The 18265-nt window shown below is 52.3% G+C and overlaps 1 protein-coding gene across 1 annotated transcript in view; it reads right to left on the bottom strand.

Annotated features, from left to right (window-relative positions):
• The window catches only part of ARHGEF17 (Rho guanine nucleotide exchange factor 17), a 62612-nt gene that overhangs the window by 9419 nt on the left and 34928 nt on the right, over window positions 1-18265 (bottom strand). The window contains exons 2-9 of the mRNA XM_036259740.1: window positions 11300-11377; window positions 5246-5428; window positions 1777-1893; window positions 1468-1560; window positions 1108-1284; window positions 882-932; window positions 524-633; window positions 333-418 (exon numbers count right to left, since the gene is read on the bottom strand). Coding sequence (XP_036115633.1) covers window positions 333-418; window positions 524-633; window positions 882-932; window positions 1108-1284; window positions 1468-1560; window positions 1777-1893; window positions 5246-5428; window positions 11300-11377 — 895 coding nt within the window. The remainder of the gene's footprint in view (window positions 1-332; window positions 419-523; window positions 634-881; window positions 933-1107; window positions 1285-1467; window positions 1561-1776; window positions 1894-5245; window positions 5429-11299; window positions 11378-18265) is intronic.

Here is an 18265-nt window from a genome sequence, read left to right on the forward strand (position 1 = left end):
TGCCCTGTCACCTAATATGAGGTGCGTATTTGTGCAGAATCAGGGGCTAATAATGGTATGTCTGTGCTCCCTGTACCATCCCAGCTCAGCCCCAGCTCAGCCCCACCTGCCAGTCTAGGTTAGGTTCCTGCCCAGTTGGAAGGTGGTTTTTGTGAACAGGTCCTGGTCTGGCTCTGTGGATGCCGACTGGATCCTGTGTGCCAGCCCCTCATACTGGACAGAAAAGGGAGGACCCCAAAGTAGAAAAGCAGATGGATAGGCAGCCAGCCTGGCCACAGCTCAAACCCACCTGGAGGGTTTCTCAGAGGAAGACTCCAACACCCAGAACCCACCTTTGATGATGTCCGCGTCTTCCAGCGGCAGCTTCCACAGCAGCTTGTATTTGCTGGCCGTGTCTATGACGCTGGCCGCCGTGTACCTGTGGGATGCCAAGGGGAGCTCTGGCCAGGGCAGGGTGTGGGGCCCAGGGAGGGACAACTGCTCCCCACTATCCAAGCCCCTCCAAGCCACCCCAGGCACTCACAGACTCATGGAGCTGCGCCGCAGGGAACCTGACTTCCGCTTCAGGGTGGTGCAGACGATGAGGTCCGTGAACAGGAAGAGGGACCGGTCCTTCTTGCCGCCAACTGCCTTCTGTGGGGCCCGAGGCAGGATTCAGGCCGAGGCCCACCCTCCTGCCCACAGTGCCCAAGGGGACAGCCAGGCCCAGGGAGGGGTGAGGACTCTCCCCCAGCTGCCCAGAGGCAGAGTTGGGACTTGACCCAGGGCTCCTGTTGGGGTGGAAGAGCAGGGAGAGCCATGGGCAGCAGGAATGAGCAGAAGTGTGAACCAAGTAGGGGTGGGGGTGGGGACACGCAGGCAGACAACAGGACACCTCTTACCACTTCAATGACCATCTCCTGCCTCAGGAACCGCCGCATAGGGGCCTGGAGCTGTGGGGCAGGAGGTACAAGGTGTCTTGCAGCTAATTATTAATCCCCATCCCCTCCTCAGACCCTGGTGACCCCTTGGCTTCACTCAATAAGCCAGGCCAGTGTGGACACGGCCACCATCCCGGGTGACCACAGATGGACACAGGCATGGGCAGGGGGGCAGGGCGGCACGCACATCCTCCATGCCCTCGATGTGAGCCTCGATCTCCTGCAGCACGCGCGCATGCCGCTCAGCCTCTTCAGCACTGCGCACGCCCTTGTTGATGCGCTCAGCCACCTGCTTGATGTTCCGCTGTGCATCTAGCAGGAGTGGGTGGTCCGGGTGGTCCTCAGGGGTGTGCTTCAGGAGGTCCTGGGGTGGGAATGGGACAAAGTTTGTCTGTTTAGCTGCCCTGTCAGGCCTTGGGGCCCCACGCTGACTCTGGAGCAGAAGAAACTATGGTAGATGTCACAGAGGACTTCCTTTCCTACCTGTCTCCTGGGGACCCAGCCTCAGAGCCCCCTGCATCCCCACATGCCTCCAGGCCTTACCCACCTTCACCAGAAGCTCATAGCGTGGGATCCGCTGCACGGGCTTGATCATGAGGTCGGACAGAGCCTGCTTCTCCTTATTCTCACGCATGCTTTGCTGAAACCCAAAATGGCAGGTGGGCGGCGTGTGAGGTATTACATGCAAAGAGGAGGCCGTCCAGGGACCGGCCCCAGGAAGCCCCTCTAGCTCAGCCTGAGGGCAGAAGTTGACCCACTAGCTAGGGCTGTGATGCCCAGGCTGGAGCTCCTGGGGTCCGCAAAGCTGGCCCAAGGTGAGTGTGGCTCCCATCCCCCCAGCCCTGGCCCACAGTACCTCTAGGAACTTGAGAAAGGCAGGTCTCGCCTCCTTAGCCATGCGCACCGCATCCTTTGCGTTGAGAAAGTTATCAATATAGGCAGAATAGATATTGACCAGGACATCCTTGGAGAACTGTGGGTGAAGACACAGGTTGTGGACCCTCAGGGTGACCCTTACCCCTCCTCACCCTGTCCTGGTTTCCACTGATTTAAGAACCAACATCCTTTCCCTCATTAAAAATGATCCAGTCTGCCCGGCCGGCGTGGCTCAGTGGATTGAATGTCGTCCCATGGAGAGAGGTCCGGTTCGATTCCCCATCAGGGCACGTGCCTGGGTCGTGGGCTCAATCCCCAGTAGGGGGCATGCAGGAGGCAGTTGATCGATGTTTCTCTCTCTCTCTTAAAAAAAAAAATCAATAAAAACAAATTAAATACAGTCCCTGAGAGGGAAGGTATGTGCTCTTGCATTGTGTGTACATTTTGTATGTGTGACTGTGATTAGGTGTTGCATGTGCAGATATACACGCGTGTATCTTACCTGTATGTGTGTATGTATGTTTATACATGTGTCTGGATGTGTCCTGTGAACGCAGACCAGGTTCTCTCACTTCCAACTGTGCATTTCTATCCCTTGGTCTCCAACCCCACCAAGTCCAGCCAGGCAGGTTTCCCTCTTCTGAGTAACACAAACTTGTTCTAGCTGCTTGGCCTTTGCTCATGCAATTCCCTCCACCAGGAATGCCCTTCCCGCATCCAAATCTCACCCATCGTCAGGGCTGAGCTCCACTCTGCCTCCTCCAGGAAGCACTCTGTCCTCACTAGGGCTCTGCCTGGAATTACACCTCGTCTCTGGCTCCCTTGATCCTCAGGACAAGTTTTCCCTTTCCAGAGAGGTAGGTGCCCACATCCCACCCAGGCAAGCCCTGCTCAGGGAAGGGCACTCAGCTGGTGGCTAATAACTGCTGGCTGACTGGCTGCTAGGCTAAATGTGGGGTTTCTTGGTCAGAAGCCCTGGCTGGGAGTTGGGACACCTGGCTCCTGTTTCAGCTGCACCATGGATGGACTAGGTGACGTGTGCTGGTGTTTCTGGTCCACTTCAGCCTCTAAGCCAATGTGCCTTGTCCCCCAACTCCTCAGGTGCGCTTCAGGGCAGAGGCGGAAGCAGCTCAGGAAGGAAGACTGTCCCCACTTACTGCCCCCATCCTGGGACAGAGCATCGTACTCTGACACCTCCCTGGAGGCCAGGGCTGCTTTTGCAGTCAGTGATCAGCACCAAGATCTGAGTGACCCTGAGGGTGGGGACGGGCTAGAGATGTCACATTCAAGCTGGGGTCCCATCACTGCCACACCAAGGTTCTCATCAGCAGGGTCATTCTAAGACCTTCTTAGGCCCAAGGCCCATCCACAAACACATGAAAAAGCACACCCACATCCCATATAAATAGATGTTCTTTTTTTGCTAGCACAATTTTTGGAAGGAGTTTTACAATTTTGCTTTTTGAAATTATTTGGCTCTGAGTAACCATTTAGTTTGCACTAGGCTATAATTTATTCATCATCATCATGCATTCTTGGGAATTCTAGTAAAATAACAAAATGTAACTTAAATTTTTTCAAATGTAATCAAATTTTTATAAACGAATTATAAATTTAACAAAGAAAATGGCATGTTATATTTTACAGGCATTTGGTTAAATGTTTATTGGTTTTGCTTTTGCAGTGCTTTGTGAGTTTTGAAGCCAATCCCTAAAGGTCCCAGTCTCTATTGCAGAATCTATTTAAAAAAAAAAAAAAATTGTGTGTGTTTTTTTTTTTATAATCCTCACCCAAGGACATTTTTCCATTTTTCTGTTCAGATAGAGTAGGAGGGAGAGAGAGAGAGAAACATTGACGTGAAAGAAACACACTGAGTGGCTGCCACCCACACGACCCAACCAGGGCCAGGGACAAACCACAACCATGCCCTTAGTGGGAACCGAACCCGGGTCTCTTGGGACCGCAGGCCGACGCTCTAACTGCTGAACCAAACTGGCCAGGGCTAAAAAAATTTTTTTATGAGCATTTATTTGAGCCAAACTGATGACACATGCCACGGAGCAGGATCTCTTTTTTTAAAAAAATATGTTTTTATTGATTTTATTTAGAGAGAGAGGAAGGGAGAGAGAGATAGAAACATCGATGTGTGAGAGAAACACCGACTGGCCGCCTCCTGCACAGCCCCTACTGGAGATCAAGCCCCAAACCTGGGCATGTGCCCTGACGGGAATTGAACCAGGACCTCTCAGTCCATGGATGATGATCAATCCACTGAGCCACACCAGTAGGGCAGGGAACAGGGTCTCAAATGCTCCTGTGGGACCTTGGAAAGTTCAGAGGAGGAGGGTGAAAGAGGATCAGGGTGGGGTAGAGCATAAGCTCTAGAACCGGGTTTCTGGGGGTTGAATCCTATACCACTTGCTGACTAACTTTGACCAGGTTATCTTATCTCTCTGCCACTGAGTCATCAACTTTAATATTAATTTTTAAATAATAGTTTACTGATTTTTAGAGAGAGAGGAAGGGAGAAGAGAAATATCAATGTGAGAGCGATACACTGATCTGCTACCTCCTGCACGCCCCCTACTGGGGATCAAGCCCACAATCCAGGCATGTGCCCTGACCGGGAATTGAACCAGCAACCTCTGGTGCACAGGAAGATACCCAAATAACTGAACCTCACTGGCCAAGGCGAGAGTCATCAACTTTAAATTCTTCCTAGAGTTGTTGATATATACAAGGTGGGGCAAAAGTAGGTTTATAGTTGTTCATATGGAAAACAATACAATAATAAATTAAGTCCTGGCCAGTTTGGCTCACTGGTTACTGAGTTGGTCCTTGGACCAAAGGGTCGTGGGTTTGATTCCAGTCAAGGGCACATACCTGCAGGTTTGATCCCTGACAGGCCCCAGCTGGGGTCACTTGGGAGGCAACTAATTGATGTCGCTCTCTCTTTCTCTCATACTCATAACTGTAAACCTACTTTTACCCCACCCTGTATATTGTATTTAGACTAATGACTAGCACATATTAAGTGTCAAATAGTTAGCTATTATTATTGAAATACCTTATGTTGAAAAGAGCTAGTCAAGGTAGGGGTTGAGGTTAGAACTAGCATCCCTTTGAGGTCTGGGGCAGCATGGGTATTAGTTCAGGACTAGGGTGGTCAGTGCCAGCAACCTGAGTTAGGTCAGGATCAGGTCAGTGTCTGGTTAAGATTGGGGTCCACACCAGAGTCCAGCCAAGCCCTAGGATTAGGCAATGACCAGGTTCAGGTCAACCCAGGGTCTGGGGTCAGTGCTAGTGTCTGGTCAAGTTCTGAAATTACAGCTGGGATCAGAATCAGTGTCCAGGTGAAGTGGAGTGAGGTGGGGTGAGGGGTCCACCAGCCCCGTCCAGAAGGGGCCGAGGTTGTGGGGGCTGTAGCCATAGGCAGCAGGGCCACTCACCGACTGGATGAGCAGGTCTCCCACCTTCTGTTGTGCATGCCAGGTCTGCACACAGTGCCGCACCTGCTCCAGGAACTGCTCATGGTGCTCCAAGAGCTCTGGGATCTGGTCGAAGATTTCATCCACCAGCGACGGGTCACACAGCAACGAGTTCTCCGGCTGCTTCAGTGGCTGCATATAGCCCTGGGAGACCCATGAGGTTAGTGCAGGTCCCCACAGAGAGATGGCACCCCAAACCACTGGCACAGGTACAGAGAAAGTCACCCAGGCCTGTAGCTCAGTGCACCTGCCTCCTGGATCTCCCTCATTAGACTCGAGCTCTAGGAGGGAGATGGGAAGACCTATCCCCATGCCCCTCACTGCGTAGCCCACGGCCTGGCATAAGATTGGCATGAGGGGGCTCAGGAAAGGTTTGTTGTATGTATGAACAAACAGAGCTTGGAGTGAGGAATGCAAGAAGATTGGGCTTCCAGGAAGATCCATACACACTATGTCAGCAAATAATTTACTGAGCACTTACTATGTGCCAGGCACTGTTCAAAAACTGGGTGACAACACTGAACAAGAAAGACCAAAATCCCTGCTCTGAAAGAGCTTACAATCTAGTCAAATAAAATAATAAATAAGAACAAACCACATATTATCAAATCTAAGATGTATATTTAAGAAAAAAAAAAAGAAAAAAATTTGCAGCCCTGGCCGGTTTGGCTCAGTAGTTAGAGTGTTAGCCGGTGGCCCAGAGAAGACCCGGGTTCGGTTGCCACTAAGGGCATGTACCTTGGTTGCAGATTGTCCCTGGCCCTGGTTGGGTCGTGCGGGAGGCAGCCACTCGACGTGTCCCTTTCACATTGTTTCTCTCTCTCTCATCTTCCCACTCTATCTGAACAAATGTCCTTGGGTGAGGATAAAAAAAAAAAAAGTGAACCTTGATTTCAGAGATGTTAAAATGTGAAGAATGTGTCAGAATTGATTATCTGTGGAAATTACATGATAAATCAAAATGATTAAGTGCTGTGGGGAAAATAATGCAGGGAGGGGTATGGGAGAGCATAAGGGAAGTTACTGGAGGCTTTTAGTGACACTACCTAAACATTATTTTAACAGTTTTCATATCTGCTGGTCAGTCTGTGAATAAACCTCCAATTTCTCTCTCTCTTTTTTTTTTGAGGGAGAGAGGGAGGAAGAGAGAGAGAGAAACATCGACATGAGAGAGACACATCGAGTGGTCGCCAACCACACAACCCCAACCGGGGCCGGGGACAAACTGCAACCGAGGTACGTTGCATTGGGAACTGAACCCAGGACTCTCTGGTCCATTGGCTGACGCTCTAATCGCTGAGCCAAACCGGCCAGGGCTAAACCTTCAATTTTTCACTTCAAATCTGCATTCAGTAATTTCCTATAAATAGCGCTTGCTCAGTGGCTGGTGCGCTCATTGAGAAGCTGCCCTCTACTGGCCCAAACTGTAACTGCAGGCCCAAAAAACAAAACATGTCTGAAAAAGTACATGCAACGTTGTAATAAAATGTATATTAAACATTTTGAAGATCTGGCTTGCTTTGTAAGACAAGTTCGAGAAAATAAAGCTCAACCGAATCCTCTCACCTGGTTGGGGATTCTGAAAAGGCCAGGGGGTGATGGTGAGGAGACAGGCAGGCAGCCTCGTCTCACAGCACAGGCCAGTCAGAGCCAGCGCCTTATGGGCTCTAGGGTCTGAAGCCCCACAAGTAGCAGGAAGAATAAACAGTGAGAACTAGATACAGAACCAGCTGGGAGCCAGCATCTGCATCAATCACCATATACTCACTGAGCAACTATTGTGTCTGGTCTTCTAAGCACGGGGCTGCATCGGTGGGCAGACAAAGGCCCCTGTGCTTGTGGAGCTGACATTTCAGTGGAGGGAGGCAGAAAACAGGCACCATAAATAACAAAATTATTATACAATATGTTAGAAAGTAGTAAATGCTGTGGGGAAAAGACAGGGTCAGGAGTGCTAGAAGGGAGCTTGGTTAGCGGAGAATTTGGGTTGAGGGTGTCACTGAAGAAAGGGTGTGGCCTTAGGACCTGGGTTCAAATCCCGTCTCCTTCTGGCTGTTAACCCTGGTATTTAACTTCATGTTAAGCTCCTGGCCTGCAGGAACAATCAATCAATGTGGGTGGCAGTGGTCACTCGGAGGGAACACCAGGGCTGTGGAGTCCAGCTGCAGTGTGAATACCACCTATGTCTAAGGCAATGTAGAGGGAACACTCTAGGGTCATACTGACAGGGATTCAACCCAGGTTATGGTACCTCCTAGTTCTGTGACCTTGAACAAGTTGCTTTACTTCTCTGTGTTCTCAGTTTCATCATCTGTAAAATGGGTGTTATAGTGAGTTTTACTATGAAGTAACTTATGTAAAGTGCACGTATTATGTATTCAATAAATGCCAGTTTTTAGCATTACCACTTGCTACAGGCTATATGTGCCCTCCCCCAGCCCCCCAATTTATAAGTTGAAACTAGTCCCTGACATGGTGCTATTTGGAGCTGAGGCTTTGGGAAGTGAGTAGGTGATAAGGGTGGAGCCCTTGTGAGTGAGATTAGTGCCCTTATAAAAGAGACCCCAGAGAGCTCCCCTGGCTCTTCTGCTTTGTGAGGACAGCTGTCTGTGAACCAGGGAAGTGGGTCTTCACCAGACACCAAATCTGCCAATGCCTTCATCTTGGACTGACCAGCCTCCAGAACTATAAGAAATCAGTATTTGTGTAAACCATCCAGTCTATGGTATTTTTGTTATAACAAGCCACGTGAACTAGGACACCACTTAACAGACAGATGACCCTGGGCAGGTTTCTTAACCTCTCTGAGCCTTCATTTCCTCATCTAAAGAAGGGGATTATAATATCTACCTCACAGAGTTAATAAATACAAGGATTAAAATGTGACTGTGTATACACACACTCACACATGCATGCACGCAGAACTGTCAGGCAGTATGCTAAATTACACACCCTTCTAATAATCTGTGCTTGAAGCAAGTACTAGTATTATTCATGCTCTACAGACGAGGAAACTGAGGCAGAGACTGGTTATGTAACTTGCTCCAGGTCACATGGCTGGTTAAGAGTAGAGCCAAGTCTGACCACTGGTGGCCTGGCTCCTGACCCCTGGGCCAGACCTCAGTCCTTTGGACACACCAAGGCTGCTTCAAGTGACAGTCCTTGGGTTCAGGTGACACTTTCCTGCTCATCTCCACCCCTCCCCACCTGACACTCTCCCTTTGGCTCCCTCAGCGTGATCCTCCCTTAGCTTTTTTTTTTTTTTTTTTATCCTCACCCGAGGATATTTTTCCATTTTTTGTACGGATAGAGTGGGAGGGAGAGAGAGGAAGGGAGAGAGAGAGAGAAACATCGATGTGAAGGGACACATCGAGTGGCTGCCACCCGCACGACCAACCAGGGCCGGGGACAAACTGCAACCGAGGTACGTGCCCTTAGCGGGAACAGAACCCGGGTCTCTCCGGACCGCAGGCCGATGCTCTAACTGCTGAGCCAAACTGGCCAGGGCCTCCCTTAGCTTTTCCACCCACAGACACTTCAAGCCTCCATGTGTGCAGCCAGGAGATTCAAAGGTAGAGACACGCCCAAGCCCTGCCTGCCTGCCTCCTGCCTGCCTCCTGTCTGCGAACAAGGCAAGGGCTGCCTCATCACCTTTTAATCTTTGCACTGGGAGACGAGTATGGTTAGTTACATTTTTGCAGAAAAAACACTGAGGCTCAGAGATGTGAGGTGATTAGGCTAGCACCACCCAGCAGAGAGCAATGACTCAAACCAGGGAATGTCTGACCCCTATGCCTTCAACTCCCACCAAGGGGACAACACAGGAGCCCCTACCCCCACCTCAAACTCCTGCACACCTACTCCTGCCTGGCAGCCAAGACATGTCTTAAAGATGAAATTCTGGTTAAGACACGGTTAACAGATGTCCCCCCTGTGACTTCCTTGTGCTTACAATAAAGGCCAGCTTCTTGCCCAGCAGCCACACCGGCCACCTCCAGCCTCCCAGCCTTTGTTCCTGTTGTGCCCTCCTCCAGAATGACTTCCTCCAGCCTATCTCCCTGCTTGACTCCTACCCATACACCATTCAGGTCTCAGCCAAATTCCCCCACCACAGAGAAGCACTCCCTGGACCCCAGCACCAGGCAGGCCCCCATTCTGTGTTCTCAGCTCTTTGTGTACTTTTAAAAAATATAGCCCTGGCCGGTTTGGCTCAGCGGTGGAAGTGTTGGCCTGTGGACCAAAGAGTCCTAGGTTCGGTTCCCGCTAGGGGCACATACCAAAAAAAAAAAAATACACACACACACACACATATATGCATGTAATTTTTTTGGGTAAAATATATATACCATAAAATTTGCCATCTTAACCATTTTTAAGTGTACAGTTCAGTATACTCACATTTACATTGTTGTGGAAGCATCACCACGTGGCATTGACCTCCAGAACTTTCTCATCTTCCCCAACTACACCCATTAAACACGACCTTCCCATTTCCACCCCTACCCTGCCCCTGGTGACCACTTTCCACCTCTATGAATCTGACTACTCTAGGAAACTCATTTAAGTGGAATCATACAGTATTTGTCCTTTTGTGACAAACGTATTTCATTTAGCATAATGTCCTCAAGGTTCATCTATATTGTAGCATGTATCAGAGTTTCCTTTCTTTTTAAGGCTGAGCGATATCCTGTTGTTAAGTGTACACTCTCTGCGCACTTTTGCATCATCATTTGTCCTCATGTGTGGTCTGTCTGGTTACTGTTGGTCTCTGCCACAGCTCTGGAACACAGGACCTCACACTCACTGCTGAGCTCCCCAAAAAATGGCATGAAGAAGGTGCTCCAGACTCTTCCTTCTACCCTTTGCTCTTACTGTGCCCAGGTGGCTTAAACCAACTCACCCTTAACTGTGACTGCCAGGCCCCACTTCAGCTGAGATCATGCTCTCCATCCTGGGCCCCAGACCCGCTTGTGCATCTTGGCTCCTGGGCTTTCCCAGACCCACACTCCCCATTTCTGAACCCGAACTCACCATCTTGTCCTACCTTTCCCAGGTGGAGCTCCTCTGGTGCCTGTCACCCGGGCTAGGAGCCTAGGCATCACTCTGGGCTTCCCCACTTCACCCCCACAGTCAACCAATGACCACGCCTGGCCCAACCAATCCACCTCCTAAATGCCTGTCTCCAATTCTCTCCCTGCAGCCTCTGCCCTGGTCTTGGCCTCTCCTCCCTGGCCTGGCCTCAGTGGTCTTGGCCTCCTCCTTTTCTGCTATCTACCTTCCCAGTAGTCAACAGACTTTGTAAAGCATGAGCCAGGCTACACACCATCCCTGCTCAAAGTCCCTCACTGACCCCCCCACGGCCCTTGACAGAGTCCAAACCCTCCTGGTGGTATTCAAGCCCCCACCATGTGGCCCCTGCTGTCTCCCTCAGCATCACCAAAGAACCAACCCCTTGTATTCTATGCTGGCCACATGGACCTCGGAATATGTCAGGCTTCTCCTTACTGGACTTTGCACATGCTGTCCCCGCTGCAGAGCAGACAGGTCAGGAGGAAGCCAGCACCTCCTCCAGGGAAAACTCCCTGATCCCCTGATTTACAGTTGCCCCTTCAATGCTTCAAGAGTGCCCATATACTCAACCATGTCCCCAACATTCCATTCAACAAATATTTCCTCTGTCTATGAGTGAAATGGAGGGGGGGGTACACCAGAGGGGCTTCACAGTCTAAGCTCAGACCCAGCACTGCTTTGGGGAGTAGGAATGACAGTGGGGGGGGGGGCACTGCCCTAGGGTAGCCTGGTCTGGCCTCATTAAGGCCCCTTTGTATTCTCTCCTGCCTCTGGGGCAGTCGTATGGGGGATTCTCTATGGAGGGGTGGTATGTCCCAGGGTCATTCTTCTCTCCTCTCTGACCCCGGCTCCCTGTCCATGAAATGGGCTTGTTCCTGCATGTCTGACAGCCTCCTAGACTCAGAATGGTGCCTCTCGGGGACGGGGGCAGGCTGTGAGCCTCACCTGCATCAGGGTGCGCAGCGACTCCACATATGACTGCTCCGTGTCCAGCAGGGTCATGGTCACGTGCTTCCGCATGTCCTGGGGGACAGAAGGTAAAAGGGTGAGCAGTGCACATGGCCCCAGAGAGCCCATCCACACCCTCACCCTGGCCTTTAAGGCCTGCACTCCCACGACCCAGGACTGCCAGCTGTTCCTCCAAGGCGCCCCGGACCTCCACTATGCCAGGTCTCTGCTCAGGTGCTCCTACTGCCAGGGAGTACTGGCCCTGCATCTCCCTGTGTCCCCAGAGGGCCCCCCTGCTCCTCCACCTCGCCCCCATTGCTGGCGCAGATCTGTTTACTGTTTGGCTCTTCTGCTGGGGTTCTGAGAAGGACTGAAAAAAATCAACAGCCCCTCACTTTTGCAAAGGAGGATGCCTCCAGGCCACCCCACCACTCCAGCTGCCAATTCTGAAAGCCTCATCTTCAGGCTCAGTACTGTGAGGTTAGACTCCACCTGGCGGGGCTTCCTATCATCCCTGAGAGTGGACACTGTTAGTCCCTGCCACAGATGAAGACAAGGTGGCCCAGAGAAATGAGGCTGGTGCTGAAGGTCACTCAGCCGGGAAGGGCAGGATTCAGATACTCAGACAAGGCTGGATCCCAGTTCTCTCATTACAAAAGGTTAACTGTGTCAGGCACTGTTCTAAGCATTGTATATTATGTCATCCCTCTGACCACCCTGTGAGGTAGATGTTATTATTCTTCCCATTTCATTTATTTATTTTTAAATGTATTTTTTTAAATTGATTTTTAGAGAGAAAGGAAGGAGGGGGAGAGACAGAAACATTGATGAGAGAGAAACATTGATTAGTTGCCTCTTGCACACCCCTAATGGGGATCCAGCCCACAAACCTGGCATGTGCTTGAGTGGGAATCGAGTTGGCGACCTCTTGGTCCATGGGTCGACACTCAACCACTGAGCCACACCGGCCAGGCTATTCTTCCCATTTTAAAGATGAGGAAAAGAAGACCCAAGCACCAATGCCTCCATCCTGAGAATCTGATTATCTGCATTATAGAGACCCTCTGGGGTTGCCCAGCCTCTGCACCCACACCCACAGGGACAGGGTGTACACCCCTTACTGGGCAGCCCCTATTTTGTGGGAAGACTTTGCTGGAAGCCAGCCTGGGATGCCTTCTCATATGGCAGCAGTCCCAAAGCGCCTCTCTCTTCCCAGGCAGAGACTCCACTCTGGGTCTCCTGTAAGTCTCTGGAGTGGTCCTAAACAAGGCTCCTAACTCCTCTGGGCCCAAGATCTCTGGGGCTTGTTCTTCCCTCTCCACTCTCCCTACCAGGCCTCAGCTTGCCCAGAGCATCTATCTGTCTGGACCCTGTCTCAGGCTCCAGCTATCAAGGCCTGCAGACCTGAGTGCATCTGGCAGTTCCAGGGTGGTGTCCATGTCTGCAGCATCCCTCCAGTCCCCACCCCAAGGAGCTCCGCAGGGTAGGAACTCACCAGTGGGGCTGCCCTGGTCACTGCTGTGCCCAGGGTCTATGTCTGCTGAGTAGACCCGAGCCCCAGGTCTCTCTAGCTAGCCTGTTCCAGCCACTGCTCACCCTTCTGTTTGTGGTATGCCTACCTCAGGTCCCCTAACCTGTTCTATAACAAAACACACTCAGAAAAGTGGGCTTCTATGCTAGAAACTCTGGGGCGGGGTGGGTGAATGATGCCCCCTCCAGCGCTGTGCTCTGATGGATGAGAAGGCACCAGGCCCTGCCTCAGAGCCTCCAGCTCCAGATAGACCATCTATTCTTAGTGCTTCTGAGGCCGTTAAAAAAATCAGGGCAGCTTCCAGTAGGAGGTAGCATGAACCAGCTAGGATGGAGAGTTTGGGAGAGCATCAAGGCCCAGAAGAGCCTCCCCAGGAAAGGTCCAGATACCCAACCCTTCCCTTGTCCTTTAGGGACATCTCAGCACTTCACAGAAATGGCCTCGTTTCAACGTCACACTCATAGCTCTATGACATAAGTGTCATCTCCACTTCACAGGTGAGGAAATCAAGTCAGAGAGGTGACATGACTTGCCCAAGGTCACATAGCCAGAGTCCTGTCCTGCAGAGCAAGGACCAGAGCTACCTCATGCTGAGTCTTAGGGCCCAGCATCCAGGTTCTTGCCCAGATTGACCAGCCCGCTGTGGGCCATGGGGTTTCCAGCTCGGGCCTTACCAGCTAAGGCACTTTGGGTGGTTACCTAATCACTTAAGTTTCCACATTCTCCTCTACAAAATGGAATAATACCTCCCTCTCAGAACTGTGAAAGCAAGGATACAGAGAGCAAACAGCATTCTCCATACACATTGGGTCTGCAAGGTCCATTCCTCCTCCACCTCAGCGAGGCTATTTATCTATGTCTGTCTCCCTGCTGGGCAGAGAGCTCCCTGAGTAGGACCCAGGCCAGGCTCAGCCTTGAGTGGCACAGCCACCCTTCCCCACTTACTCCCCTGGGTCCAGCCCTGCCAGGTTCAGCAGTGAGGGTCATGGGCAGGGAGGCCTCATGAGGAGGCAGGGCTGGTGCTGGGTCTAATGGCCCAGAGGGCTGAGCAATTCACTCCGGGAGGCTGACTTTGTAGTGCCTGTCTTTCCCAGCCTTCTCCCTGCTTGAAAGCACAGCAGGCTGTCACTCAGCTGTCAGGTAGAGGCACAGACAACAAGACCAGCTCCCCGTCACAGCATGAGCACCCTCTGCACGTGCCCAGACACGGGTGTGAGTGCATGTGGGGGTGGGGGACCTAGGGGAAGCAGCGATGGGCAATGCAGCTGTCAACCAGATCAGCAGGCCCACCTGTTCTGGGCGGGACAGCCCTGTAGGCCCAGCCTCCCCCCAGAGTCCCTCATCCCTCAACAGCCCCAGTCCCAGCCCTTCATTACATGGGGCACTGAAGTGGGAAGGGAAAGTGGAGGCTGAAGGGATACAGCAGGAAGATGCGTGGGAGGGGGTGGGTTCTCCTACCAGTATGATTGGGACATCATGACCCAAAGCCTGAGACCTCAATAAACATGGCCTGAAGACAGAGACACATGTACACAGAGAGAAGCCATAAATGCCAGACACCCTGCAAAAAGACAAAAAATGCAGCCAAATCACCCAGCTGAGGATCAGGGCCTTCAGCCCAAAGACGAGGTGGTAGAGAGAGAAACACAACATATCATAGGGAGGAAGACAAAACCACAGCTCCCACCGGAGTTGGGAGAGCAAAACAATCCAGGCCCAGACATATAAAGCCATGGAAACAGCCCCTGGAAGCCTTCTCATTCCCCTCAGGGAACCCCACACACTGATCCAGCATCACCACCACAGCACCATACCTCCAGGGCCCAGTGGGTACAGTGACAGGGAACCGGTTTCAAGGCATGGGGACAAAATTGCCCCCTCACCCCTCCCAGCACACATGTACACACACCTGAAGACTTCCTCAGGCCTGAGAAGGAGGCTGGAAAAACCTCCCCTTCTTGACTGAGTCTGTGGACCCAGGATATCCCTGGCAGCGGTCTCTTACACCATGCTGACCCATATCACTGTCCTAAGTACTACTAGGTCTTACCGAGGCTGGGTCTCAGGTTGCATGCAGGCTTCCCACCCCAGCTGAATTTGCCAACCCTCCTGCCATCCTAAGCTTGCATCCGGGTGGCACCAAACCTCAGTGCCTATCAGTCACACCACCTCTGCCAGGGCTCCTCACACACCTTCAATTCTCCCTGCCCCCATCACTTATTACTGAGCTCCTAGCCCCGTGGCCAGGCAGCTGATGTGCCTGATCCTATGTCTTCGGGTCCTGCACCCCCGCATCTGCCCATGTTTCCCCCAGTCCTGGGTCTGATGACTTCTAGTCCTTGGCCAGGTCCTTGGCTGCCCCTCCCTCTCCCGGTACCTGCGCCTCCCCAGACTCCTCAGCGTCAGCACCGCTGTTCCCTGAGGGCTCCCCGGAGGCGGCGGCCGGGCCCAGATCGCGCATGTCTTCCAGCGCGATGGTGAACTGGGCCAGGGTCTTCACCATCTGCAGCATACGGTCGGGGCGGGGGAGCCGGGGCGGCGCGGATCGGCGGGCCCCCTCCCTGCCACTGTTGCTCCCTCGGGGGACTCAGCCTGACCGCTGCGGTGGCCACAGCGTCAGTTCCAGCGTCGATCTGAACGCTACGGCCTGGCCGGGGGCGGCGCTCTTACCTCCACCGCTGAGCAAGTGCACCCGAGCCCGGCGCAGGCGGAAGGGGGGACGAGGGGGGGGCGTGGCGGGGGGGAGAAGCCCCGCCCTCTGCGCTCGGCCCCATCTCCCCCCATTCCCTGCCGGCTGCTCCCTCACACAGCAGCGTCCTCCTGCGGACTCACCACCCGAGCACACAATTCATTACACACCCGTGGACAAAGGCAAGTACACTTGGTGACACGCACTTTTTGTCCACACCTACACCCATGGAGGCACACACAGGGACATGCACATACCTACACAGAACCGGCCCACATACATGGAAACCTGCCCTACAGCATGGATTCACATGCACGCGTGTCAGAGCAAAGTGCACACACACCAGCATAGTCCTGTATTAACCTAAACCCTGACACGCACGAACCCAACCCAGTTGCACATGTTTCCATGTTCACACAGTTGCACATGTTTTCATGTTCACACAACTATAACCAGACACAAACATATTTAGAGAGGCACACAAAGACACATACCTGAAAACAGACATTGTCTCCCCGTGGCCAGCACTTGGGCCTGATGGAGGAGGCTACCAGGAAAAGGGCCCACCCTGAGTATTCCCTACTCCCATTCCACCCAGCTGATCAGTGTCCTGTACTTGAGACAGTCCTAGAAAGTTCCAGTCCTATCCCTCTCCACAAGCCCCATGCACCCCCATGGGGAGGGGCTCAGGCATTTGCAACCCCACCTCCCCCACCACCTGTCCCTCAAATGCTAGGTGATGCCAGAACCTATCCCAGACCCTTTAATCAGGAAGGGGATGGGGTGAATTGTTTTGTACCAGCTCCCCCGCCCCCATCAGGGGGCTCTGATGAACCCTGCAGCTGACTGGGGGACCCCTCTGCTGTGCTTCAGCCCTGGATACTTCAGACTTCATCTAGTGCACTGAGGGCCCCCACACTCACCAAACCAACTGACTCCCTCCTCTAAAACTGATTGTATCTGGATTTCCTGCACAGTGGAGACGTCCTGACTCCACCACCCAAACCAGTCCCCCCTTCCATCCACCCTCTACTGCCTCCCTGGCTTAATACCTACAGCCACTTCTGTTTTAACTTCTAGAACAGACCAGGTTCTCTCCTGCTTCGGGGTCTTGGCCCATACATTTCCCCTCTCCTTGGGAGCATTTTTTCTTTTCCTTTAAGACTAGTCTTAGTGCAAATGTCACCTCCTCAGGGAAGCCCTCTCTGATCCACAGATTAGGTCAGGTGCACTGGCTCTGTGTTCTCAAAGATTCTGTTTTTCTTAACCAGGTATTATAGTTTGTAATTATACCTTTGAGCAACTGCTAGATTGATGACCATCCCTGGGAACTTACCTCTGGGCAGAGTTTGTGTCCCTTTTGTAAGCCATAGCACTCTGCACAAAGATGTGGGCTAATAAGGCCCTAATAACTCTTCTCTTTTCCTTCTCCCCACACAGCAAGCCAGCCCAAAGTTCCCTGCTCACAAACCTTCCCTGGCATCCCCACGGCACAGGCTCAACTTCTCCTGCTGGCCCTTGTAGCCTCCTACCCTCTTCTGCCCCACTGCCTCCCCTCCCCCTGTTCAACCCTCAACCAGGTGAGTCCACCCCCACCCCCATCCAAGGGAATTATTCTTCATCCTCTCCTGAGAAGGCAGGGCACAGGCCCTGGCAGCACTGGCCAGTTCAGAGTCCAAAATATCTAACACTAAATTTTTGTTGTTGTTAATCCTCACCAGAGAGTATTTTTCCATTAATTTCTAGATAGAGCAGGAGAGAGGGAGGGGGAAAGAGAGATAGAGAGAGAGACATGAGAAAGACACATCAATTGGTTGCTTCCCACACAATACATACCTGCACTGGGGATCGAACCTGCAACCCAGGTAAGTACATGCCCTTGACCGGGAATTGAACCTATGACCCTTTGGTCCGCAGGCTAACGCTCTAACCACCGAGCCACATTGGCCAGGGCCTAACACTAAAGTTTTAACTCCCCAACAGACGATTCCCGAGTAGCCAACAAAAACAGGAACAGAGAATTCCCAGAGAGAACCAGTATGACCCCCCACCTGGCAGCAGGCCCCAAAGCAGTGAGCACCACACAGAGGTGGGGATGCTCCCAGAGGCTGCAAAGCCTGACTCCTGATAGGTGTTTGCTAAGTGCTAAGCTTGTGCCACATAAATGATGGGTGAACCTGTCTGTCTCCCCTGGGTTCCACGAGAGCCTGGCCCACAGTAACTGCTGAGTCAGTTTGCTGAATGAAAGAATGAATAAAGACATGAGTGTGTATTCTGTATGGACTGCCCTTCTGATCCCACTCTGTAGTGGTTCTCAAAGTGTGGTTCCTGGAGCAAGAGCTTCAGTGCCTTCTGGAAATGTATTAGAAATGCACATTCTCAGCTCCCCCCCACGCCAACTAACCCACCGATCTAAAACTCTGGAGTGGGGCCCAGCAATGTGTGCACTAGCAGCACGGAGCCTTCAAGACCTAGAGCCTGCCTGGTCACCACTTCCTTTCTGGGAGTGGGTTCTTGCCAAGCCCCTTCTGCCCCTGGGAGGCAGGAGCAAGGGTCCTTCTGTGCCTACAGTTTGGAAAAAAGAAAACCAGTGAGTCCTTATATGCCTCTTATCCTGCCAATGGGATGGACTGTGGGCTTCCCTGGGGTGAGGCCTACTCCTCCCTCTCCTCTCAGGGCTGAGCCCATGGGGGAAGGAACGGGGACAGCCAGGCCAGTTGACTGAGTTATGGTTTGAGCAAGA

The sequence above is a fragment of the Molossus molossus genome, unplaced genomic scaffold, assembly GCF_014108415.1.
Source record: "Molossus molossus isolate mMolMol1 unplaced genomic scaffold, mMolMol1.p scaffold_m16_p_13, whole genome shotgun sequence".
In the NCBI taxonomy this organism is placed as follows: Eukaryota; Metazoa; Chordata; class Mammalia; order Chiroptera; family Molossidae; genus Molossus; species Molossus molossus.